This window comes from Alosa sapidissima, chromosome 16 (genome assembly GCF_018492685.1).
Source record: "Alosa sapidissima isolate fAloSap1 chromosome 16, fAloSap1.pri, whole genome shotgun sequence".
Lineage (NCBI taxonomy): Eukaryota > Metazoa > Chordata > Actinopteri > Clupeiformes > Clupeidae > Alosa > Alosa sapidissima.
Window position 1 is genome coordinate 32,250,943 of NC_055972.1, and position 25,859 is coordinate 32,276,801.

General features: G+C 40.5%; 2 protein-coding genes across 4 annotated transcripts; one reads left to right on the forward strand and one right to left on the reverse strand.

The window, feature by feature from the left end:
• The first annotated feature begins 414 nt into the window (after positions 1 to 414).
• On the forward strand, positions 415 to 13,335 carry ogdhl (oxoglutarate dehydrogenase L). Of its 3 annotated transcripts, none has more exons than XM_042066021.1 (23): positions 433 to 969; positions 1,708 to 1,919; positions 2,090 to 2,260; positions 2,794 to 2,896; positions 3,814 to 3,929; positions 4,253 to 4,407; positions 4,522 to 4,668; positions 4,760 to 4,850; positions 4,951 to 5,130; positions 5,520 to 5,648; positions 5,791 to 5,970; positions 6,136 to 6,288; positions 7,288 to 7,390; positions 7,544 to 7,672; positions 8,066 to 8,216; positions 10,017 to 10,144; positions 10,312 to 10,490; positions 10,691 to 10,762; positions 11,442 to 11,567; positions 12,054 to 12,126; positions 12,229 to 12,392; positions 12,583 to 12,737; positions 13,078 to 13,335. In XM_042066021.1, the coding sequence occupies exons 1-23, from the start codon at positions 819 to 821 to the stop codon at positions 13,199 to 13,201; spliced, it is 3,192 nt and encodes a 1,063-aa protein (XP_041921955.1). In that variant the 5' UTR covers positions 433 to 818; the 3' UTR covers positions 13,202 to 13,335. The 3 variants fall into 3 exon arrangements, with proteins under 3 accessions (XP_041921957.1, XP_041921955.1, XP_041921956.1); XM_042066022.1 differs by having other exon boundaries at positions 902 to 1,051; XM_042066023.1 differs by lacking the exons at positions 10,312 to 10,490; positions 10,691 to 10,762; positions 11,442 to 11,567; ... (2 more) ...; positions 12,583 to 12,737; positions 13,078 to 13,335 and having other exon boundaries at positions 415 to 969; positions 9,588 to 10,075.
• An 832-nt stretch (positions 13,336 to 14,167) lies between these two features.
• Positions 14,168 to 14,893, reverse strand: c16h10orf53 (chromosome 16 C10orf53 homolog). Its single transcript, XM_042066103.1, has 3 exons — positions 14,623 to 14,893; positions 14,364 to 14,483; positions 14,168 to 14,247 (listed from the first exon to the last, which is right to left on the reverse strand). The coding sequence occupies exons 1-3, from the start codon at positions 14,714 to 14,716 to the stop codon at positions 14,183 to 14,185; spliced, it is 279 nt and encodes a 92-aa protein (XP_041922037.1). The 5' UTR covers positions 14,717 to 14,893; the 3' UTR covers positions 14,168 to 14,182.
• Positions 14,894 to 25,859: the final 10,966 nt, after the last annotated feature.

Here is a 25,859-nt window from a genome sequence, read left to right on the forward strand (position 1 = left end):
GGGAGGGGGGGTTTGGGTGTCCTCCCCCAGAAAAAATGTAATTTGTTTGATGTGATTTCCTGTATTCTGGTGCATTTTGGGGATGGCCAATACTAAATTCAATCACATTCATAGCCTACATCCTGATTTGTTGATATTAAGGCAATGATTCCATGCAAAGGCTTGGTCTTCAGGGCCCCCTGACCCCTTGGGCCCCTGGGCCCAGTAGGCCCGTGCAGTAATCCATCCCTGTATTTCTTATGGGGATTACAAGACAATGTTAGATACAACAGGGACATGTGATCAATAAGAAAATGTTATTTGTGTAACAGAAATTCAGGAAATCACTGGAACCTATACAGATTTGTACATGACCGGGCCTGACATTTTAGGGTTAAATAAAAAATGTAGCCTATTTATTCAAGCATAAAAACACCCTGAGATGACAGGATAGCCTAGGTGTTTGTCTTAGTTGAACATGGACATTATGATTCAGATTCCCTGAGGAAAATCAGATAGTCCTGTCCAGATACCCTAATAGATATGCCTGGACTCCTTGTGTCACGCTGTATAGGCTCTTTTATAGCCCAATTGTCACCTGTGGTCATAGCAGACGTACAGCAAGTGCTATTCACTGTAAAGTTGTTCTGTGTAGCCTGCTGCTGCTGCTGCTGCCGCATATAAATTGACTAACCTGCATCAGGTGCTTGTACTGTTATAACGTCGAGGGATAGCCTACTTCAGCAGTGGCCTTTCATAAGCTGCAATTTATTTGATGAATGTTTGGTTAGCTGGTGTGGATTGACTTGTTAGTGGGTAGTTGATTCTATGCTCATCGAATGTATTTTGCTGCTTCAAACCGAGGATTATGCGGATTTGGCGTTGAGGGATTATCTGAACTGGAAAACCAGCCGACCCAGAATAAAGAAATAATGTTCTGCACCTGGGTCGAAGCTGAAACGGACGGTCTTCCTCGCGTTAACCTCTGCGGTGATTTATAAATAAATTTAAAAAAAGGAAAAGATATAGACATCGGAAAGAAACCGAGGAACATCACTATACCAACAAACCTGTGCGTGAGCCAGAATGCTCTTATAGGCTATGCATAATGCTGCTTAGATACCTTAGCTTACAGCGCTATGTTCTAGCTTATTTCTTCCCAACAGTCTACTTAGAGCGATGAACTATGTGTTTTTATGTAACGTTAACACTGTTTCGGTTCTCAGAGTTGGGTAACCGCAGGTTACTATGTTTTTTGTTGTTGTGACTATTGGGCTCGTTGCGCACTTTTATCGTTGTGGGAGTCCCTTTTGGGAAGCTGATGCAGTAGCCTAGATTAGTACGCGCACTACTGTATTAGTACGCACCTACTGTACGCGCCCAGACGGATTCTGTGAGCAAAAAAATATGATATGATAGGAATGCCTGTGATTCATTGCAGTTAGATTGACAGGGAATTGAGCACCGTATACTACCTACGGCTACAATGTGTAGCAGGCTTCCAATTATTGAAATACTCAAGTGGCGAGGTTAGGACCATTGTTTCCTAACAAATAAAGCAATTTTGTTTTATTACTGAAAATACTTAAGAGAACAACTCTGTTATAGGACACTTAAGCCTACAAATGGGCTATATTTTCTTTTAGGAGTAGTCTATGTTATATCCAAGCTTATATAACAACATTCTTCTTTCAAACAACGTTGACTTCTTTCTCTTTCATGTTATAGAGTGGCCAGAAATGAGTCAGCTCAGGGCACTGGCTGGTGCGCTAAGGGGAGGGAGCTTTTGGTTAAGAGGGCGAATAGGGGTAGGGGGGAGATACAACCCCTGCCGTGGCTGTTCCTCGGGGGCTGTCGAGCCCTCTCTAGCATTATGCAGCTCCAGCTATGTGGAGGAAATGTACTATGCTTGGCTGGAGGATCATAAGAATGTCCATGAGGTACATGTGCTTACCTCTTTCACTTAGCCTACCCACAGTTTATTTGAATACATAGGCCTACTATACAGAATATAATGGCTGCTATCTTTCAAGTGTGTTTTAAGACTCAAAGTATCTTGGGAATAATCTGAGTGGAAGCCATTCTTATTGCTTGATTCTTCCTCTCTCAGTCCTGGGATGCATACTTCCGTAATGCTCAAGCCTCTACATCTGTAGGGAAAACAGAGGCTAGACGCCCTTCCTCTCTACTACAGGGCAGAGCGATGTCTCAGACCCCTGCAATGTCCCAAAAGGTGGTGGAGGACCACTTGGCTGTCCACACTCTCATCAGAGCATATCAGGTACACTGTGTCTCTGTTTTCTAGTTGCATCTGACTAATCCTGTTAGTACATGGTACTGTATAGGGACACATGCACCAATAACATGCAATAACATTCAAACACACGTTTGAAATGAATGAGGGTCAATGTATACATAATCATTAGGATGAGCATACACTTTGCTACATGTTGTGGATATGCAAATTGCACTATTAACATTACCCTACTTGGATAAGCCTCCCTCTTTTTCAGAAATGAAAGAGATTTCTTAAACAAAACAGGTGGCAATGTTTTCTGTCTCCCTCTGATGAATGGGGAGAACTATCTAAGGGATTTATTAAATTCTGTCTTGGCAGAGGCATGATTACGAATCCAGCTAACATGGTTGGCCTGTTGGGATATCTCACGCAGCTACTGCGAACAAGCCACAGTTGGCACTGGTGTTGAAAGCTGCCTTTCAGTGTGTGGGTTATCATCTCCCCACTTACTCTCTCTTTATCATGTCAGCTACAGTATATCTTACTTTCCTGACCCCATATTATTGTTTTCATAGGTCCGCGGTCATCATGCGGCACAGCTGGACCCGCTTGGAATTCTTGAGGCTGACTTAGATTCTTTTGTCCCCTCAGATTTAATTACCACCATTGACAAACTAGGTAAGACTGTTGCAAATGTTTTTTATTATTATTATTATTATTATTTCTATACTTATGTAAATGCAAAGATAAAAATACTATTTGATATAGTTGATATAAAGCAGTTCCCAACCTTGTGGATGCTGGGGCTGCCTAATTCTAGCACACCTATTTATACAACAAACTTCTTCTCCATATCTAGCAACATTATGAACCTGAAAGAAAAATGACACAATAGCTATTTGTAGTAGATAAAGTGAAGCTAAGTGTGAAATACTGGCAATGGCATTGATAAGATTAACACAAGTGCTACTATGGGAATCCCATTGCACAGCACAGCATACAGTAGGTTGTCATCTGAAAATCACAGAGCTGTATTTATGGAGTGCAGGTTGAGAAAATATGACAGGTCAATAGTATCTGAGCCACAAGCCCCACATCTGTTTAGCTCCAGTCAATGACATATCACTTTGCTAAGGCAAAAACTAAAAGGAGTGTACTCAAGATATGTAGCCACAACAGATTAAAAACTGCATCCATGGGCATCCAGTCTATACAGATTTCACTATACATGCAGTATCATGCTAGGAGTGCTTTACACTGTCCCAACAAATGGCAGCAAAAAAACACCATTCTAAGGTTGGTAGTTGTTGGGTGCAGTCTAGAATCTGCCAACTACACACTGCCCAGACAGAAATTGAAAAATCTGACTTTAGAATAGTCAAACTCAAACAACTCCATCCAACAAACACAGACTAACGGTGCACACTGAGATTGTATAATTTTGGCCAGTAAAATGCTGCTTAAGACCATAACTTTTAATTGTTGATAATTGAGAATTGTTGAAAAAAAAAAACACTTAGAACTGCATGAGTTAGTTCGTCATTGACTCCGGTTGTGGACAACGGAATCCCAATTGTTTTGGTTGTGTGCCTCAGGGATTTATGGTCTTGAGGAGTCCGATCTGGACAAGACTTTCCAGTTGCCTTCAACAACATTTATTGGGGGCGGTGAGACAACACTACCACTCCGGGAGATCATCCGTAGGTTAGAGGTGAGTGCAAAATGTACTGTTTACAGAAGGTAAGAAACTGAACCAGGCATTTAGTCATTGAAAAGAGAAACATGATTGTGGCAGTGTCTGTGTGTGAGGCCTGTGGCCTACATAAGGATCCATTTATTTTCTAAGAGTTAGTAGATAAAAAACTAGTGACTTACTAAAGTTGTATTGTACACATTGTATTTACTTTCCACAACATTATTGATCAACAAATATTTTCTGGGAAATCTGTCCTATTGGTTATTGTTGTACAGCATTTTAGCTTATGCTTAATAAATCTGAGATTTTTACTGTCTTGTTTTTTCTTCAACATTTAGACAGCTTACTGTGGTCATATTGGAGTAGAGTACATGTTCATCAATAATGTGGAGCAGTGTCAGTGGATCCGGCAAAAGTTTGAAATGCCAGGAGTTATGCGGTTCACTAACTCTGAGAAGAGAACTCTTCTGGCCCGGCTGGTCAGATCTACACGGTCAGACTTTGATTTTTTGGACACCCGGGGCATTTCATGAATGTATATGACTTTGAGGGTGATTGCCCCTTGTGGCATATTAATGTTATTGGTTGCACCATCTCTACTTCACAGTTTTGAAGACTTCCTTGCTCGAAAATGGTCCTCAGAGAAGCGCTTTGGTTTGGAAGGCTGTGAAGTTCTCATACCTGCTCTGAAGATGATGATTGATAAGTCAAGTGAGGCTGGTATTGACACAGTGATTATGGGCATGCCCCACCGGTACAGTACTCTCAACTTCTGCCTTTGTCTTTACCATCTTGAACAGTTGATTTCATTGGTCCAATATCAAATGTCAACTTTTCACTGACAGGGGTCGACTTAATGTCTTGGCCAATGTTGTGCGTAAAGACTTGGATCAGATCTTTTGCCAGTTTGATCCTAAACTTGAGGCTGCTGATGAGGTACTGCCCGATATATTGCAGTAATTGTAGCAACCTACAAATTGTTCCCATTAAATATTTCAAAGCTGTCCCACATTAAGCCCATTATTATCTGTTTCAGGGCTCAGGGGATGTGAAGTACCACCTTGGCATGTACCATGAGCGTATCAACCGTGAGACAGACAAGAATATCACACTGTCTCTAATGGCCAACCCCTCTCACCTGGAGGCTGTGGACCCAGTGGTACAGGGCAAGACCAAAGCAGAGCAGTTCTACTCTGGAGACACAGAGGGCAAAAAGGTATGTCACTGCAACAGGGCTGCTTGATGCTCAACTGATTTGTCTTCTCCTTTATATGCTGCTGGTAATTAAGGTGTGTATTATACTGGATATTGGTATTTTGTCCATTAATTATGATCTAAAATGCTAGAGAGGTCAGCCGTAGCTCTTGTTCTCTCTGGTATATTTGAAGTTTCTCCTCAGTTCAACTTTCTAGTACTACTGTAAGATGAGTTGGGAACTTAGACAGTGTACTTGAAAGGAGCTCAGTAGCGTTTTAGATAACATATTACATGTTAAGTGACTCTAAAACCTCTTGATTAAAATAATGTCTTGAATCTGTATACTATCATACTGTTATATTTGTAACCACAATGCTATGATTCATGTTTTTCACAACATTTTTGTAGGTAATGTCCATCCTAATACATGGTGATGCAGCTTTTGCTGGCCAGGGTGTTGTGTACGAGACATTCCACCTCAGTGAACTTCCTTCGTACACCACTCACGGAACCATACACGTAGTGGTCAATAACCAGGTATAAGACCTTCACCACGCTGACCATGAAGTCCAATGAGTAATTGTTAGTTGTTAAGTTGTTAATGGCAGTGATTGAGTGGCAGAGATTGACCTCCTGATCACAGTGTTGTATGTCAAATTATTGCTTTTGGTTATCACAGATTGGCTTCACTACAGACCCCAGAATGGCACGTTCATCACCCTATCCTACAGACGTGGCTCGTGTCGTCAATGCACCCATTTTCCATGTGAATGCAGATGACCCTGAAGCCGTGATGTATGTGTGTAGGGTGGCAGCTGAATGGAGGAGCACATTCAATAAGGATGTTGTCATAGATTTGGTAGGTGGTCATTTTTTCTAACAGCAAATACCTTTACTATTAAGCTGATGTTTACCTTTAATGTTTAATTTAATGTTTTCCTCAATGTTTGTTATTGAACAGCATCTATATGAAATGGTTCATTGGTTGTAAATACTGATGTGGCTGTTTGTCTTCTTTGTATAGGTGTGTTACAGACGCTTTGGTCACAATGAAATGGATGAGCCAATGTTCACACAACCTCTTATGTACAAGCAGATCCGTCGGCAGCAACATGTTCTGAAGAAATACTCTGACAAACTCATTTCTGAAGGGGTGGTGACACTGCAGGAGTTTGAGGTTTGGTCTGGATTCTTCTCCCATTAAAGTCAGTATATCTGTTCAGTTATTTCCTAGAAGGCCAGAATTTGTTCATACTACACATAAATATCATTGAACCACAAAGCAGAGGTGCGTTCAAATTCATCAAACATTGGCGAACGTTTGTGGTGAACATGTTTTTCTCTGAACACGGTTAAATTTGAACGATTTGGTGTTTTGTAACGGTAATTGTATTGTTACCTTCGTCAAGCTCACGTCCAGTTCCACTGTATGTTCGAGAAAAACTACCTCCTCAGACTGTTTGCGAGTGTTTGCAAATGTTCACCAAAAACTCAAGGCAAACAGAAACCTGTTTGCAAACGTTCGCCTATGTTTGCAAATGTGAATGCACCTCTGGTGTCATGTTATGTGATGTGGTACAGAAACTAAGTGTTGAGCAGTTGTAGTGCATCTGTTCAGGCTGCCTTGGTTATGTCCTTCTGCTGTGGTAGGTTTTTTTCTTGAGCTGTGCTTCAGGGCATAAAGGAGTAATGCTTTTGATTCTGCTTCATATAATGCTTCCTGAGACTTGATGGAGATTGTTTTCTGATGTGAGACTTTATTTTACAAAAAACAACATTTGTATCTTGCTCCACCCATTGACCCAGGGTATTATTGAATGATCCGTCCCTTTCCAGACCTCATGCTGAATGGCCGGAATGCCAGGCATGACTATTCCTCTTGAGCACACCACTCATACTCTGTCTCAATGGCCTGACAGTGTTCTTTATTCACTGTTGCCTCCTGTCACTTTTTCAGAAGCTCAGGGAGATTTCACTAGAAAAAAATAATTTGAACCTGAGACAATGGTTGTTTCCCCTTTCTCCCTCTTCTCCCTCTCTCTAAAGCCTAGAGGCATAGAATAAAATTGTTGTTAGTACTCAGGAAAGGCATTTCATTCTTCTCTCTTATTACGATATTGTTCACTGTGTCATTCTTGTAAATGGCCTAGGAGGTTAATTTCTTAATTGTTTGCAGGAGGAAGTCGCCAAATATGACAAGATCTGTGAAGAGGCTTACACAAGCTCCAAAGATGAGAAGATTCTGCATATTCGCCACTGGCTGGATTCTCCATGGCCTGGTACTAGAAAGCAACAAGCACACCTACTGTACTGTCACAGTTTTAAATAGAAAGAAATAATGAGTTATATTAATAAGTATTACCGGTATATTTTAAATCCAACAGACATTAAGTGAAGTATGCAGACTTATTTGTTTATTTACTCCTTTGCAGATTTCTTCACGGCCGAGGGGGAGCCCCGCAGCATGAGCTGCCCTGCTACAGGTTTAGGGGAGGAGGTTTTGCAGCACATTGGCCAGACAGCAAGCTCTGTGCCACTTGAGGATTTTTTCATTCACCCTGGTAGGTCCTTGGGTTCAGTGAGAAGAAAGGTATATTACTTTTATATAAACATATTAAGAGCCCTTTCTTAGATCTTTAACTCCTCCATCTGAATTTGCAATATGGCTAGGAGTAGACTAAATTAGCTGCATCGATGAAGTGAAATTCATAGCAGAATCAAATACTTGCTTATATGTCATCTGTCCCCAGTGAATCGGAAACTCCTTTAAATTCCCTGTATTTCTCTTTTCCCTTCAGTCAGTCAGTGGCAACATTCAATAATCAACCTGACTGCCAGTGAGCTCTCAACATGAGAACCATCAGAAGAGTACTTTCATTTTTGTGCAGATAAGATGTCCATTGACAAGTGGTTTTGTGTTTGTTTGTGGGTGTGTTTGCTTGCGACGGTCTCAGGGGTGTCCCGTATCCTGCGTGGCAGGGCGGACATGGTGCAGAAGCGCCAAGTGGACTGGGCACTGGGGGAGTACATGGCCTTTGGTTCACTGCTCAAGGATGGCATCCATGTCCGACTCAGTGGCCAGGATGTCGAGAGAGGTACTTTCAGGTGAGCCCCGTGTGTGTGTGTGTGTGTGTGTGTGTGTGGTACATAAGTCAACTACCATAGCACTATGTTCCAATTCTGTTACGACTGTGCTTAAATGCCTTTGGCTGTTTTGCACTTTGCCTTCATAAGAAACACATCTGTCTGGTTTGGGAATAATGGGCGATGTCGGCTGCTCCTCAGACGGTCTGCTGAGGGAGAGACAGTGCCCTTATGGTGCTGTCACCGTGCTGTCTGACGGGAAGGCCGTTTGTTGGCTCTCTTCCTGGCTGACACATACCCATAGCTAGTCATAGGATCTTAGTCCTGTCGTCTCTCATGAAGAGATGTTCTGTTAAGAGAATAAGCAGAAGTTCATTTTGATTAATGCATTTAGTTAGTTCTGGTTCTCTCTTCTACCGTTATCATTTGAATGTAGGTGTTAAAAGAACTAATAGTTGGTTCAGGTAAAATAAGCACCCTTGTATGACTGTATGATTACAGAGAGGAAATTAGACTGGAAAAGTCTGCTGTCCCATCAGCTTGTGAATTTATGTTTGCTGTCAGCACAGCATCCACGTATCTGTCGCTGTTTTGCTTTTGCATGTCTCCTCCACTAAGAGACCCTGGGAGTGAACATATTGGGACGCTTCAGTCTGCTAGTCCTGCTCGTTACTTAGGGAGTTAATGACTGAGCGTAACTGATTCAGTCATCTGGATTTGGGAATGTGCTGTGTCCTGTGTTTATGTCCCTTGATTGATGAAGTCTAGGTTTGGGGAAGAGGGCTCTGTTTACCAGCAGCCCCTTCTCGGTTTTCACATTTAATTCTTAGGGACATACAGTATCATAACACATGACAAATGTAATACCAGAAAGACTGTGGCTAATTGAACATGGCCAAAACAAATTCTTTTAATTTAGTTATTAAAAATGATTGCCTTTTCGACTGTCTTAAGGCAGACATTACAGTGGACTGTAAATTAAAAGAAAGCAGTAACTTCATATTTCCCCCTGACATGTTCATTAAATCAAGTAACACCTGATATGACAATAGCCTCACTTCTTACAGTTAACATAGATTCACCCCCAGTTTAAAACTGTTTACATAATCTGTCAGTTTATACTATTTGCTACTGACATCTAGTTCCACCCTGTCTCTGATGTGAGTTGTGATCGCTATCCAGTGGCAGCCAAGTACATGCCACGTGAGCGTGTGTGCACAGGACATCATTACTGTGATGTTAAGGAGACTTTAAATGATTGTCTCATCGTGCCACTTCAGATGTGTGAGCCACACATCCCATTTGAGAGGCCTGGCAAAGCTTGTTAAAATCTTTTGCTCCTAATACACTTCAGTTTCTGCCCCTTCTCCCATGTGCTGATCGAAACTGAAGAGCAAGAAGAATATCTGTCTGTTCCCCCACCCCCACCCTCCCTTGGGAACGAACGCGAGGAAGGAACTGTAGGAAAAGATTCCCCTACCCCCAACCATCTTCAGCTATGTGATACACTCTGTCTCAGTTAAACCCTATGTGATATACTCTGCCTCAGTCAAACGACTGTACAACCAATACAGATAGCTGTGAATCATATGTACTGTCTATGTACAAATAGGAACCCTGTTATGATAATGAGTTTCTTCTACAACTTTCTGAATATCAGCAGTTATTTTGTATCTGTTCTGTCTTACACATCTCAATTGAATAGCTCTTTTGGGTATGTCTGTTTTAGAAGAAATAAGATTTCCAGGTACCATTCATCAGCGGGATGGTGTGACCAAGAGAGATTAATTACCTGAAGGTGGTGTTCTCTTGTCTTTGCAGTCACCGTCATCATGTTCTCCATGATCAGGAAGTTGATAAGCGTATATGTGTCCCAATGAACCATCTATGGCAAAACCAGGCCCCTTACACTGTGTGCAACAGTTCCCTATCTGAGTATGGAGTACTTGGTAAGGGCACTGGAGAGTAGAATCACTTACATTTCCATCCGTTTAAAGGATTAGTGATATACTATCTTGTAATACCTCCTGATGTTTTTTAGGCTATTAACTGTTGATTGACAGTTAAAGGCTGTTACATTACCTTGTGTCATTTTATGTTGTGGTCTTCATGTCAGGCTTTGAACTTGGATTTGCTATGGCGAGTCCTAATGCATTGGTGTGCTGGGAGGCTCAGTTTGGGGATTTTTACAACACAGCCCAATGCATCATAGACCAGTTCATCAGCCCTGGTCAAGCCAAATGGGTCCGTCACAATGGCATAGTGCTGTTGTTGCCCCATGGCATGGAGGGTATGGTAAGTTGCATTGACAATCAGCACTAGTCCTTCTCAGACAAGGGACATTGACCAGTATCTTTGTGGTCATATTTCCTTTCTGCGTATATCATTTTGAGCTGTCGTCAGGCAGGTATATTTTTGTATGTGGAGTGTGTTTGTACAGTATGTATGCATAGTCCTGCCTTCATCAGCGTTTCTGTGTCCATACTAATCATTAGGGCCCAGAGCACTCATCAGCACGGCCTGAGCGCTTTCTACAGATGAGCAAGGATGACCCCGACCGCTACCCTGTAAGTGTCATTCCCCACCTCCTTTGCCTAAGACTGACTGCCTGTATTCTGGTCTGTAAGCACTTCAGGACCCTTGATTATCCATTTGGGCCCAGTGTTCAGAGTGTTCCTGATTAGCAACTCCCAGTCCAGTGCTCAGCAGGATGTCAGTCCCAAGGGCAAAGCATTATGCTAGCCTGCTCATGGGGAGTGAGCCACAGCCGAGACTAAACACCAGCCTGCATCATCACTGCACCCCCAGGGTCTCATCTCCAAATAGGTTATTGATCAGATGCAACCCTTCCGCCACCCAAAGAATTGTGCTACAGTGCTATAGCCATGGTTAAATGCTGATGGAGTATGATTGCCATGTTTGAAGGCCATCTCCATGCCTCAGTTATGTCCCTTGTTGCACCTTTTGAAGGAGAATTGGTTAGGAAACCAAAGTAACCAAGAGTAACTGTTTTTTCTTGGAGTTTATAGTGCTATATTTATTGTGAACTTATTGAGTAAAGGAATTAACATCAATACATTTTTTTCTGATACAGTTTCAAACAGTTCAAACAGAAACAGTTTCACAAAACATAGTATCGTCATACTCAAGTGTATTGATATTTTCTTACACCCCTAACCAGTATGTTGTGTGTTTGCTTATAATTCATTGGAGCTGGATTTTTTATAAACCTTTTTCTTTTTTCAGGAAATCACTGGAGACTTTGAGGTACAGCAGCTTTATGACTGTAATTGGATAGTGGTCAATTGTTCAACACCTGCCAATTACTTTCATGTGCTAAGGAGGCAGATTCTGTTACCATTTAGAAAACCAGTAAGCTGTTATTTTTCATTCTAAAAGTTGTCTTTTTGGAAAGACATTGTCCTTTGATGTATAAGTGCTGATATTGTCGTTGTCAATTCTGCCATCTTTGTATTTAGAATACAAACGTTACACTTAATTGTACCCCACACTTTAAACGTTTTAACTTACTTTGCTTTCTGCAACAGTAACTGTCTAAAGTGATCCCTAGTTGGAGATAAATACAGTGCTTTGTGGAGCATGAGAGTCTATTCCTGTGCTGATTAAAATGTGTAGCATCAGGGGATCTTATTGTTTGTGTTGCATGAACAACTCAGCGGTGACAGATGTGCTTGAATTCACAACTGTGCTCTTTGTTTAAAAAACTGTATTTTCTTGGTCTCAAGTGTACATAGCAATAAGTCTGAGATTTACTTAACACAACGTTATATCAGAATATATTTGCTAATGTTAATATTGCAGCCTTAAACTGAACCTATTGAATTTTCTTTTTTTTAGCTTATTATTTTCACTCCCAAATCCTTGTTAAGGCACCCTGATGCCAGATCCAGCTTTGATGACATGAGCTCAGGTAGAACACATGTGTTTTTGTTGAACTTTTCATATCAGTATTGCCCCTTGCTAATATCAATGTGCCACCCCAACTTAAGATATCATCATGTATTGCTTACAGGCACCAAGTTCCGTAGGATTATTCCAGATGCTGGACCGGCCTCTCAAACCCCAGAAGAGGTGAAGAGAGTGATCTTCTGCACAGGGAAAGTCTACTATGAATTGGCCAAAGAGAGAAAAAAGCACAATCTAGAGAGCCATGTAGCCATTGTTCGACTTGAACAGGTAAATATCATGTTGCATCAGTCATTAGCACCATGAGTCTTTTTTTTACTTTGAAAAGTCAGATAAATACGATTTATAATATGGAGAATCTACATGGGATGTAGACTTATATTCAGTGTATAATATGGTGCAGAGCACATACAAACTGTATTCAGAATGCAGATCTCAGTTGGCTACTTTTTTCCACTAGATATCTCCTTTCCCTTTTGACCTCATCAAAGCTGAGGTTGAGAAATACGGAAAAGCGGAGCTAATATGGTGCCAAGAGGAGCATAAGAACATGGGCTACTATGATTATGTCCGGCCACGTTTCCTCACTGTTCTATCAAACAAGAAGCCAATATGGTGAGTATACTGTCTGTGTAGGTCCATTAGCCCAGTTAGTACAACTAAAACCAATGTCTTCCGCCATCTCTGATTGCATTTGGGATAGAGTATATCCCTCTTTCAAATATATTTACCCACTCTCATTCTGTTAAAGATCACAGTATTATCATTGTGTTTGTGTTATGGGTAAAATGTACAGTATGTGCTGATTTTAGAAGATTAGTCTAGCCAGAATACAATGTCCTAGAAGGTAGGCTATCTGATGTGTATGCCCTTGACTGCAAAGGAGTATAAAGGCATTCTTACACCAGACTGACAAACAGCAGCACAACTAACTTGCCTTTTTCATGTTTCGCAGGTATGTTGGCCGTGACCCTGCTGCAGCTCCTGCCACAGGTAATAAGGTCACCCACCTGGCTGAGCTGAAAAGGTTCATGGATACCGCGTTTAACCTGAAGGCTTTTAAGGGCAGGAGTTTTTAATACCCTGAGCACATATCAGCATCAACGCACAATGTAGACTCAACAATCAACATCATCTAACATTTTTAGCCGCTCTTGAACTTTGGGTAACTCTTTCACTCAATGTACAATAAAGTATGCAAACCAACCATTAACTAACACAATCCTAACATGTATGCATATAACCTGGAATGGAATGAATATGCAAACATAATGGATATGCTAAGGCTAAGCTGTATGCAAATAGATTATGCACCATTTATAAGCACCAAAGAAACGGCTGTGCGTTAGATACCCTGTCCATTTGTTGAGCCTGTCTGTGGAATATTTTCACATCACTGTCACACTTGACTTCATCCAAAGACATCAAACAGCTGGTATAAAGACACATGATCATATTCTCCACAGCAGCCATAAGGTGTCTTTTCCATGGTGAGAAAATACAGACTATATGAAGAAAATACTGGAGGAAGAAATGCAGATCATATGAAATTACTGGAAAATGTTTTGCATTAGTATGCTATAATTAGCTATTAACAGACTTTAAAATCAGTAAACATAAGTTACATTTTAGTATAGGTACATAAGCTACATCCTTATATCATTAAGGTGTTCCACTTGTCTGTGTTTGATGTCTGCTCAATGGTCTCTCAAACATTCAGAGGGATTCAGGTGAAACAGTAATGCTTTAAGATGTCTGGAGTTTAGCTTGAATGTATTCATAATGCATTACAGTTAAGGTTAATGTCTCACGAGTTGCAAATGAATGTATAAAGTACCCTGGTGATATCCATCTATTAGAATGAACTCTATCTTTTATAGGAACTTTATTTGTAGATCTTGAAATTATATTGATGATGCACCAACCTCTACATACTGTTGACATTATGCAATTTTGTAGCATTGTGTTACATTTGTAAGTATTAAAGTGGTGTGTAGAGTACATGCAGCATTTTGTCCTTTGCAGTATAAAGACCAAAACATAAATTGACTGTCACTGGTTTAATAAGAATTCTTGACGGCTGTTGCTGCTGCCTCACACAGGTGGTCAAGTCGTCCATCACCACCTAGACACACACACACACACACACACACACACACACACACACACACATCAGTGGCACATTTTGAATGAAATATAATCAAAAAGCTGCTTTGTTAAGTGTAATAAAATGCACATTACCAAATTCTAGGTCTTTTATGTTGCACACGTAAACGCATTCTCCATTGACAATAAGCTCCACCTTGTTCCAGTCCAGCGATTTATGAAGGACACATCTATGGCCGTTGTCATGTAGTGTAGCTGTTGTTGATAAGGAGTAAGAAACATAATTGTTTATGCATTTCACCAAGGCTATGTCCATGGATCCGCGTAACAATAATGAATTGCCGGAGGCTGGGAGAGCGGAAGTGAAATCGGTTAGTATGGCGCTTGTAGTTACCTTGGAGGCCCTGGAGACGCAATGTCCTGTGATCCACAATGCCACACGAATCATATGGTCCATATCGCACAGTCACTAATGTGTTGACAGGCATTGTGCCTACTACAGAAATTTCTAGCCAAGAATATACGAAGATTTTACAAGGACTGCAGGTGGCCACTTGCCAGGTGTGTATAAAGCAACGATTTTAGAGCGCAGCGGAGATCTTCGATCTGAGGTCCTTTCAAGTGCATGCTAGCCCAACACTTGTGCTAGTGCACGCTAGTGACGTGAAGTGAAGGGGCATTATTACGCAGGTCAAATTGTAAGATGGCCCTGCTTCCTAAACAACTCTTTATAACTTTTTGTTTTGTGCATCCATCACAGGTAGCCAAAGTGCCAATTTAATGTTTCATGTGCACTGATACACGACCCTGTATTTCCGGCGTCCTACAAACAGAAGTTAAAGTAACGGAACGTTTATAGGCAATTCATCGCTAACAGTGTATCAAGTAGCTGCCGATATAATCAGACCGATACAGGGCAGTGTACAGAATTATAAATATGTGTAATAAAGGGGAATTACAGAAGGATGCTGTACAAACTGTCAAATATATTGGACAATACCTCACATCCACTAGGCTACACAACTTACTGGTCAAACAAAAAAGTATTTTCAGTTGGAGGCTACGCCAACTAAGCTGTAATAAGGACAGATAGCCTACAGAAATACTTCTTTTATCCACTGCAATAGCACTTAATGAGTCCCCCCTGAGCAGAGAGAGAGAAATAATATTTTTTGAATAATGTATGTATGTATGTATCTGTGAATGCTGTGTTTGTCTGTGCTGCTGGAACATTGTAATTTCCCTCTGAGGATGAATAAAGTAGGCTAGGTACAAGAGTATGCCGACAGCAGATACAGAGACTCTTCTCCACAAGCCACCAGCATGCTGAACTGTAATTCTCTTCCCCAAAGCTAATCAACCTCAAACCTCAGAACCCCCACCCAAGCGCAACAACATACCCCCTCCCCACACACATACACACAACAACATACCCCCTCCCCACACACACCATTTCATTATTCCCTTTTTCATCACCCCCCCCCACACACACACAAAATACACCTTAATTACTGCTTTTAATTTACTCTTTTAAGTTGAGCTGGCTCTTGAGTTTAATAATTTCATTACTTTTTCATTAATTTTTAATTTTATAAGTACATGACAATAAAACTAGGCTACTTGAACTTGATATATCTATCTATGTATCTACCCAGGGAAAGTAGCTACTGAATGAAGAAACTTCTTCAAACAGCCATCGCGGTCCAAGCAGTGAATTTGCATACGCAAGAGTTTGAATGATTTGCCCACTTCAACAAATGGCTGAATTAGAGAATAGGGTAAACAATTAAACTATAGCGGTTACAGGATATTATAGAGTTATTAGTAGTACTTCTACAGTATGTCCCAATTATTCCTATAATAATTATTCCTATAAGATTACTATAATATTTTGTCCCAAATAAGATTCCTATACTACTTTTTCTTAAGGGGATTGCTCATGTGGTTAGAAAAATGGGCAACACTAGTACCCCTGTTGTCTGTATGACCCTGTACCCAGGATTAGAACCAGTCTGCCTTAGCATAATGTACTCCCTTCAAAATGCACTAAACATTCGACTATGACGACTATGGCCCTCTGTGAGACAGAAGATATGAAAGGTAAGATAAACCTTTAGCTTAAAAGGGACAAAAACTGATGAAACTCCAAAAAACAAATATACAAAACAGGTCAATTTTCAATAAATAACTTTATTATATTTAAATACAGCAGTGGTACTCAAAGTGTGGTCCGCAAGCTATCTCAAGTGTTCCACAAGTAAATATGGTAAAATATAATAGATGAGTTGTTTGCAATATTGAACCAACTTGTATGTAAATCCAAACAGTTCTGCAACACTGATGTAACCTATGCCAGTTTAAATCATATGAATCCTCTGACACCATAAGCAAGGTGCAAAGACAATAAGCAAGGTGGTTCAGTGAGAAGGCCTATTGTGTAATATACTGTTGAAGTAGGTCTACTGTTTTTTTTTGCTAGGTGGTCTGTGAAACACTGACAAATAGTAATATTGCAGTCTATTAAAATAATGCAAACACAAAACAAGAACATCCAAACTATGCACAGAATTAACAATGTCCTCTTTTTGCCAGACGATGCAGACATCTGGCCTACAGATCCTTTGTAAGATGGTGCTGGGATTATTTAGGGAAAAAGGTCTGAGTTGTTGTTTCGGCTTGTATTGTCCTGGGGATCCAAAGGGACAACACACAAAACACATTCGTTGGCTGTGATGATTCTATTACATTGCTCTTTGATTGCGCTGGGCCATAGGTGGAGCCATCGGGTGTTATTGTGGAGATGTCGATTTCATCCTCCTCCTCTTGATCAACCCGAGGTCTTCTAGCTGGCCTTGGATGAACAGGCTTGATGGCAGTAGAGGTAGCAGGCCCCCCATGCCCATGGTGTTTTCGAAGTGCTTGTATCAATACTCATACTTTTCATGAAGTATTCTGTTTGGATACCTAAAGTAAATAAATGTGTATTACTGTCAAGTTACAAGATACTAATAGTACACAGGACATTCACTATCTCACAGAAAACTGTACTGGCACAATGGAAACAAAAATATTTTAGTGACTGTGGTAAGGTGTATGATGTACTAAGTAGCACACCCACAAGAAGACATTCGGTAATATCAATTCTATCTGTTATGCAATTCATGGGTTTCATCTGGTCCATTTACACAGGTGTATTAATCAAGCACCATGCAGTCTGCATTCATAATCGAGGTGCTTGATTTTATACACCTGTGGAAAGTGACCTGAAGAAACCCATGAATTGACTTTCCCAAACATTGATGAGCACATAAGAACCTGTATTAGCCTACTAGAAAAAGACTTCTAGAAACTAACTAGCACAACAATAAAAGTTAGATCACAAACCTTTGCTTCTAACGTGATGACCTAATGTAGGCTAGAAAGCTGTGTAGCCTGACATCAGGATGTGCTCTGGAAGACATACAAAACACTAAGTAAACAGCAAGTAATCAAACAAAACATCATTGTAGGCCTACAAAGGTCAATGTAATAATGGCAAGAAGACATCAATTATTTGTGGTTTAACGCTTAGGTTAGAAGATTATAGGTTCAACAAGCTAAATCTCTGGGTAGTGTGGTCAGTTTCTTATGAGTGTAGCTACACCAGGCACGTAACTGAAGCATTCCGTTCGCGTTATGTACTGCAACAATTAGCTTCCAATAGGCCTAATCAATGGAAGTAGCTACACCTGGCGTGTTAGTGGCCTGTAGGCTACGTTCGGGAAAATAGACCATTCCTCTAATGGATTTTACCAGAGCCCTTCCTATTAGACATTCTCTGATTTTACACGTCGCGAACAGAACACTTCAGTTACAGTACGTGCCTGGTGTAGCTTCCTGTAAGCCTAAGCCTAGCTTGTACCCTTTTCATGCATGCTATCGTGTAGAATATGAACATGCTATTTTGTAACAGATGTTAGGTGGAAAAGTTTGTTTGTACTTACAGCCTGTGAGCTGGTGGTCGATCGTCATGACGGTACAGAACCAGGTTTTCAGAACATCGATGCAAAACCACTTTCTAACTGTAGGCAGTGAGTGTGGTCAAAATGATTGGAACAAAGAACTAATGTTGCTACTTCGGTGGTGGTGTTCCAACGATAAATCTGAACCATTTCTTCCTCAACTCATGTTTCTAAGGCAAGACATGCAACATTGATGTGTTATTGCCACAAATAACACAGGCATGATTTTTTTCCGCCATGTTAGCAACTTGCTGTTAGCTCCTACTAGCGCAGAGAGACAATCCCCTAGCCGCAAAATCTTCCAGTCTTCCTGTAGGTGGTCACAAGCCAAGGTGGGCGAGGCCATGAATAATCAGTTTCCCTTCGGCGTCATTGGGAAGGGCTCTTTCTGATTCGCTTGTTTTTCCGTGTATTTTCTTTCATTGGCTAATGCGGGCAATGGGGGTAGAAGATCATTTTCACATGCAGCATGCATATGCAACTTGGAGTGAGCTATAGTATTTCGAAAGTAACAAGTATTAAACGGTTTGTCAGGGAATGAGACCTTTAAGAAGTCGATACATACGCTTTTTGTCATTGTGCCTGCAGTACCCATAGATATATATCTATGGCAGTACCTCTGTCTGACACTCCCACCGCTAGCCTAGCTTAGCACAGTGCCCCCAAGTGAGTGGCTCCAATAGCCTACAGCCACAGGTGGGCACACATACATCAAAAACTATTTTGTTACAAACTACAAACTACCAATACTGGCACGTGTGCGTGTGAGTGTGTGTCTGTGCGTGTGGATGTGTGTGTGCGCCAGTCTATGGTGTGCGCGCATGCGTGTGGATGTACAGTATGGGCTGCCATAGACTTCCATTGGAGAAGAATAATATTAGGAAAAGGTACAAAAGGTGCTTCGCTGCTTGGCCCCCAATAAAAGAGGTCTTTGTTCTGTAATAACTACATTGCCATTATCGACATTGTGAGCAGTTTATACTTAATGACTCTATCCCTTTATGCAAGCAAAACATTGTATGTCACTTCAGTTACTTTACTTTACTTTTAGCGTTTGTAGCCTAAACCATGCTCTTCCTTACTTGAAACACCTTTGTTGAAATGCAAGAAATTGAACACTGAAACTAGGGAGTAGTCTAGTGGGTGTTTGGGAATGAACGTTAGCTCAGATACTCACATTTATTTCCTGTAGACTTTTTGTGGTCTTAATGCAACATTTTACAAAGCACTGACAGGGCCACCAAGGACTGTGAGCGAGTCAGAACAGCAGAAAAACCTATTTAGCAAGCAGAAGTGTCCCAGCCCGGTGTTTAGGATGCATCGTAGACATGTAGCCTATCTATGCCCTGCTGTCGCATTAGCGAATGTTAGCATTGTGGCTAACTAATTTAGCTCCTGTTAGTATGGTCAGAAAAGAATGGGATGACAGTTGAAAGAGACAATTACAGTGCTGTCACAAGCCACAAAGCGGTGAAAGCGTAAGCTACCATTGCGTTGTCATTGTAGGAGGTCACAGTGAAGTGCAACAAAGTCAAGTAATGCATGCGTGTCTTGCAGCTAGACGCTGCACCATCTGGTGGACAAACTCCGTAATGCCAATACTGGAAATGTAGCCTAAATGAAGGATCAATATTCGGTACTTTTCTTAAGCCTACAGAATTTAAAATGATTTCCCAGAGGAAAGAAAATGTTAAAATGAGAGCTCCTCTCTTTCTCAATTGTTTCTCCTAGACAATAATGAGATCACAGTGATATAAAAATGAGATTATTGCTTTTGTCTCCCGCTTCTCAGGTTTGTCTCTGGAGCAAAAGAGTTAATTTATCTCAGTGTAGACTCCCTTTAATATACAAATGAGATCTCATCAATATTTTAAATAATGCTCAGTGTTGTCTAATTTATACATCTCATATTTTACTCAGGCTGATCCACCAGAGAGCTCTCTCTGTAAACTCATGCAATTCTCATTTCAGATCTTTTTGGTAAATCTCAGATTAGGCTCCATCAGTTCTGTAAAAGAGATCTCTTCACAAGCTTGAACCGTTCTCATTCTAGTCATCTCAGTTTAGTCCTTTTTTGATTTACAAAAGAGATCTCAGCAAAGGCTTATACAATACTCAGACTTGCTCAATTTATATATCTCATATTTTACTCAGGCTTATCCATCAGAGAGCTCTCTAAGTGAACTAATGTAATGCTCATCCAGACCTATTTGTTTTATAAATTAGACTGATCTGTAAGAGCTCTAGCTGTTGTACAACAATTCTCAAATGATTTTCATTGGCTTATTTGTTTTAATTGCACAAATTGCACACAAGTTCACATTTGCAAACAGTAGGCTAGGCCTAACCATGTGATGTGACCACCACATATGACGATGCTCTGACAGACGTCTGAAGTTCGCCTACAAAAAAGCTACCATCTATGCCCATATAAGGAGATCACCTGTTAAATTCTCCCGCAGGGAGACGACGAAATCGGAGACGCAGACGTTTTCCTGAACGCACTTTTGTCTTCAACCTTCGAGTAGATATTATAATCAATGGTACGTGAAGGCGGCACAATTTGCTTTTTGCTACCCCAGAGCTAACTTGCGACTTGTTAGCAAGTTAGAGAAATCAAGTTCGAGGTCTATGATGATCGAGGTCTATGATGGTCGGACGAGATAAACTCGCGTGCGGAAAACTCCAGAAAATGCAGTCTAGATTTGGCGCCCAGTGAAACCAAGTGAAAAGGTGTGTGGGTATGAAGGATTGTGCAGAACTTGCCACCACGAAAACTCAGAGAAGGTACATTAACATTTTGGTAATTTGCTAACGTTCTTGCATATTTTTAGACTCAATATATCATTGAACAACCTGACGAAGCAGCACATAAAGTTAGCTAGCTAGTTAATGTTAGCTACTTGTAAGTTACATCACTGGCTGTGCCACATAAAGCTAACGTTAGACAATTTAACGTTGCTAGTGCTAGCTTACTTTGCCTTATACAGCTTTAGTCTGTATGTTTTGAATGGTGTTAAGCCATGCTGTAGCCAAAATGCACGGAATTTTAAAATGTCTTTGGGATGTCAGTCAAGATGACGAAGCTAACGTTATTGCCACTGGTTTAAACTGGTTCCAGCTTAATTCCACTGAAAAGAGGCCGGCAGCTTCTTAAAAAATTGGAAGACTACGCTAGACCATCCGATCAAATTGCTGAACAAACAGCGTACCAAAATGGTAAGTATATTTTGCCCCATAATATGTTCTCACTTTTGTTTAACCTGCTATAAATTACAACATATTGTAACAGGAGTGAAAGGGCATTCTTGTAACCCAGGTAAACTAGGAAGTAGCGTTGCTGCGGTCGAGGGATCGAGAAATAGGCAAGTCAGCATCTGCAGTCATGAATAACTTGCCAGTCAACATTTCTTTTGCAATTAATAGAATCTGTAGCATGCAAATCAAACCAGCTATTAGCTAACTGAAATAAAACCATGATATATCTAGGTATGGTGAAGGGTATGTGATGGGCTATCTATCTATCTTTTAATTACAAAGGCCAAGGGAATTTTATCAGGATGCATAGTATCCTGAGTCCATTCAATAACTGGCCTTTAAAAATAAAAATCTGCCTGCCTCTATGGGATTTTAACATGGGGGGTTCCTTACTTATGCCCCCTGTATTTTAAGGAATAACATTTATTAATTTACGATACCTGGTTCATTCACAAAGAATATTGGTGTGTTTAAAGGTTGGATTTAACCAATAAATAGTTAATGTAGACCAGGGGTCTCCAACCTTTTTGGGAATGAGGGCTACCTGAAGACCCGAAATCATATGGAGGGCTACTCATTTAAAACAAACATACCCTCATCCCTTTTTTGCGAGGGTAGTCCTCCTAAATAATAGGCCTATGTGATTTTTACTTTTAAATTATCAATATTGTGCAGGCCTATACGTCTTTATATATTAAGCAACTGTATTTTCAAATTTAATATCAATAACCTATGCAACACTACCAACATTTTTGTTCAGTTTGTTCATTTCAAAGTTTGCATGGGGAATCTAATCTATTTTTATTTTTTTATTTATTTTTTATCTTTTTGTGCAATTAATAATTTGGGTTACAATTTGTACCCAATTTATACCCACCCACCATTATGAATTCAGGGTTTGTTTAAGTTCTGATTTCAGTGGACAATTCGGTTTTAACATTTAAATAGTAATCGCCCACACCACCCTAACATATGAAAACTCCTTTTAAAGTTATTGCACACCTGAAATGATCCATGATCTGACAAAAAAGGGTAATGCACAGTCCTGCTCAGTCATGCATGCTATAACATTTTCAGCGCTGTTATACGGCAGTTGCCAACGGAGGAGAAAAGGCCTGTGAGCTAAAGCAATTGTTTTTCAGTCCTTGAACAATCATGCAAGAACCGTATTTGACGAACATGGAATGGCCACAGAACTTTTGCAAAAGATATGCTTCCATTGGCTACACCAGACAAGCAAGTTTTTTCCCCCTTTACTGTCTATGCGTGCGAGCAGCGTGTATGCACTCCGCTTCCGTTGTTGCTTAAAGATTGAATGGGAAACGGATTTGGAGCCAAAGGCTAAAATTTAACGCAGCTACAATTTGTAAGGCATCACCAATATCAATTTAATGTTACAGATGTATGGCTACATACATTCTTAAAATGGTTCTGGTCTAGACTTAAATATCTATTGAAAACTTCACAATGGAGCATGTTTTTAGAGCGTGATCTGCAGGCGACCTGTTGGCTATTTTTAGAAAGTGCGCTGGGGGCGCCTCATAGCCATCCCGTGGGCTACCTGGTGCCCGCGGGCACCGTGTTGGAGACCACTGATGTAGACTGTCACACAATGGTAAGTGGAACATTGGCCACAGCTTGTAACAACTTCATTTTTTACCATTCTTTGCGTAGGGATGTGTACACAAGGATGTGTAACCTTGTGTAACTTTGTGTAACTTGGGAATTACAACAGAAAGGAACACGTTTCAGCTAATCAAAATCAATGACTGGAACTGTCAGTTTCAGAGCTATTATTACCACACTGATAGATTGATTTTGCTTTTTATTTGCAGCCTACGTTATGCACTGTGGAACGCTCTGTGGATGGACAGCTGTGGAATCCGCAAAGGTCAAGAAGGCTTTTGTTACGAGGGCTGGAGGTTCCAAAACATCCATGAAGCTGGGGTAATTTTCTCTTATTTTAAATTATTTCCAATTGTGGTGAGCATTATTGGTGGGCTTTTTATAAAGGGTAGGCCTCTATTGCACTAAAATTATTCAACCTTTATACAGTTAACATCAAACTGTGTAGCTACGAAAGCTACAAAATCACATTGTCATAGAAATGATAGAGGCGAAATTTCCACTAGGTTTTATGAAGATTTAAAGACTGCAAGGATTTTACAGATGGGCTGAACATACATCAAAAGTAAAAAAAAATGACATGGCCAAAATGATTAACTCACCAACAATATTTGTTGTATGGTGTATACCAGGGATCACCAAATGGCGGACCGCGATCCGAGTCCGGACCGTGACGTGATCCTATCCGGACTCAGACCATAATAGCCATTTCACAGCTGCGCTAAATGTTTCGTTGGTTAGGATAACAGCATTTACTTCAGGAGCTTCAGGAACCATCATTTCGCTTGCTGCTACTCAGCCAGTGAAATCTGTGAATTCTGATAAAGTCGAGTCAGTGAGTAAAGTAGCCTACTATGGGGAAGAGACTGATAGCCTGAAACGAGCGAGGAGAGGAGACGGGACGAGAAACAATCAGATGGATATCTAAGTTAACGATAAGTAAGTTATTTTCAAATCATCGATTGCTCAAAGAGGAGGAAGCTAGACAGCGAGAACAGAGCTTTATATAACGATACGGGGGCAATACCACGCAAAACTGTCACGTCCGTAACGCCAACTAGGCTAAATATGGATGTGACAGTTTTGCGCAGAATTGGCCTGGACCTCTTCTATTCTGAGACAGGCGATTTTTAAAAGCGCCAATTTGAAGCACCTCTACTAGACGAAGCATATTGAGCAAGCATAGGGTAGGCTAGGCCCATTCAACAGTGAACTGAGACCACAGAATATTTTACGATTTAAGAAGGCAATATGATTGATCCACCACAATCTAGTTAAGCCGACATGCATTCACTGCCCAAAAACGTGATGTTCCTGGGTTTCCAGGATTTCGGGTCAACATAAAAAAAACTAAAAAAATTAAATTAAACTTGCTGATTAATGGGTTCAAGGAACCAGCTGTGGAATATCCATCCTTGTCTCAGCTCAAATTTTAAGTTCACGTTAAGATCTTTAAAATAGCCAAGGCTGCTCAGTTTTTCTCCCCAATCACTCTTATCTTGCCTTATTTCTCCTCATTTCGAATGTTGCCTTTTAGGCTACTTATTTTATTTCACATTAAACATTAGGCCTAGGCCTACAATCTTCTTGAATTTCCCCTTGGGGATCAATAAAGTATCTATCTATCTATCTATCTATCTACAACTAGGCTCCATCCATCCATCCTAATATTATATATACACAGTGGCGATTCTAGACATTTTTAACAAGGGTGGCACTAGTGAGGCACTGATTCAAGGGTGGCATGAGGCAAAACATCCAGATAAACAGAAACAGGCTCAAGATGTGAAATTAGCACAAATACATTAGGGAAACCAGATGCAAACACCATACTCATAAATTGAAGGACAAGAAAACACAAATACCTTAATCTCACATAAAATGTCTTTGTATTTGTATAATGTAATTTCATCTTCCTGAATCTCAATATTATGATCACAACAAGTCTGGGCAAATTATTAATTAAATTTTCACGTGGGGTAACTTGTTGCAGGGCAACCATAACCAGTTCCATGTCTTCCGATTAGATGATTAATCATCAGTTTCTTGAGAACTTTAAAGTTCTCAAGAAACTTGAGGTTGGTATGAAGGAGTGTATTGTGGATGTGTGCAAACATTGTGCACGTTCTTGCAGGTCTTTGTATTTGAATAAAATTTAATACAAACATATTAAAGTTAATTATCTAAGTTGTGTGTCCTTGGGCTATGCTAACTTTAAAGTTCTCAAGAAACTTGAGGTTGGTATGAAGGAGTGTATTGTGGATGTGTGCAAACATTGTGCACATTCTTGCAGGTCTTTGTATTTGAATAAAATTTAATACAAACATATTAAAGTTAATTATCTAAGTTGTGTGTCATTGGGCAGAGAATTGTCTTTCAAACGGCCTAGGCATGCAATAGGCCAGCGCTACGACCATATCCGTATCCTGTCGGCAAAACGGCAAATACATCCTTCTTCGAAAGGAATGACTTAAGTGCATTGTGTTGCTCAACTTTCAAAGAAAAGCACAAGTCCAACTCCTCCAAAGTTGACGCCAACGCCGATTCAAACAACCGCTCTTCGTTTGCCATAGCCACCTTCCTTGTTGTTCACTGTTGCAGGACTGTTGCCATCCTGTTAAGCCCGCCTTAAGACTCTCTAACAAAATAGAGCGCTGTGATTGGATGACGTCCACGGCGTCAGCCAATAGAAATCCCTATGGTTTGATACTAGACGTACAGGCTGAGCAAATTAATTTGCCGCCGC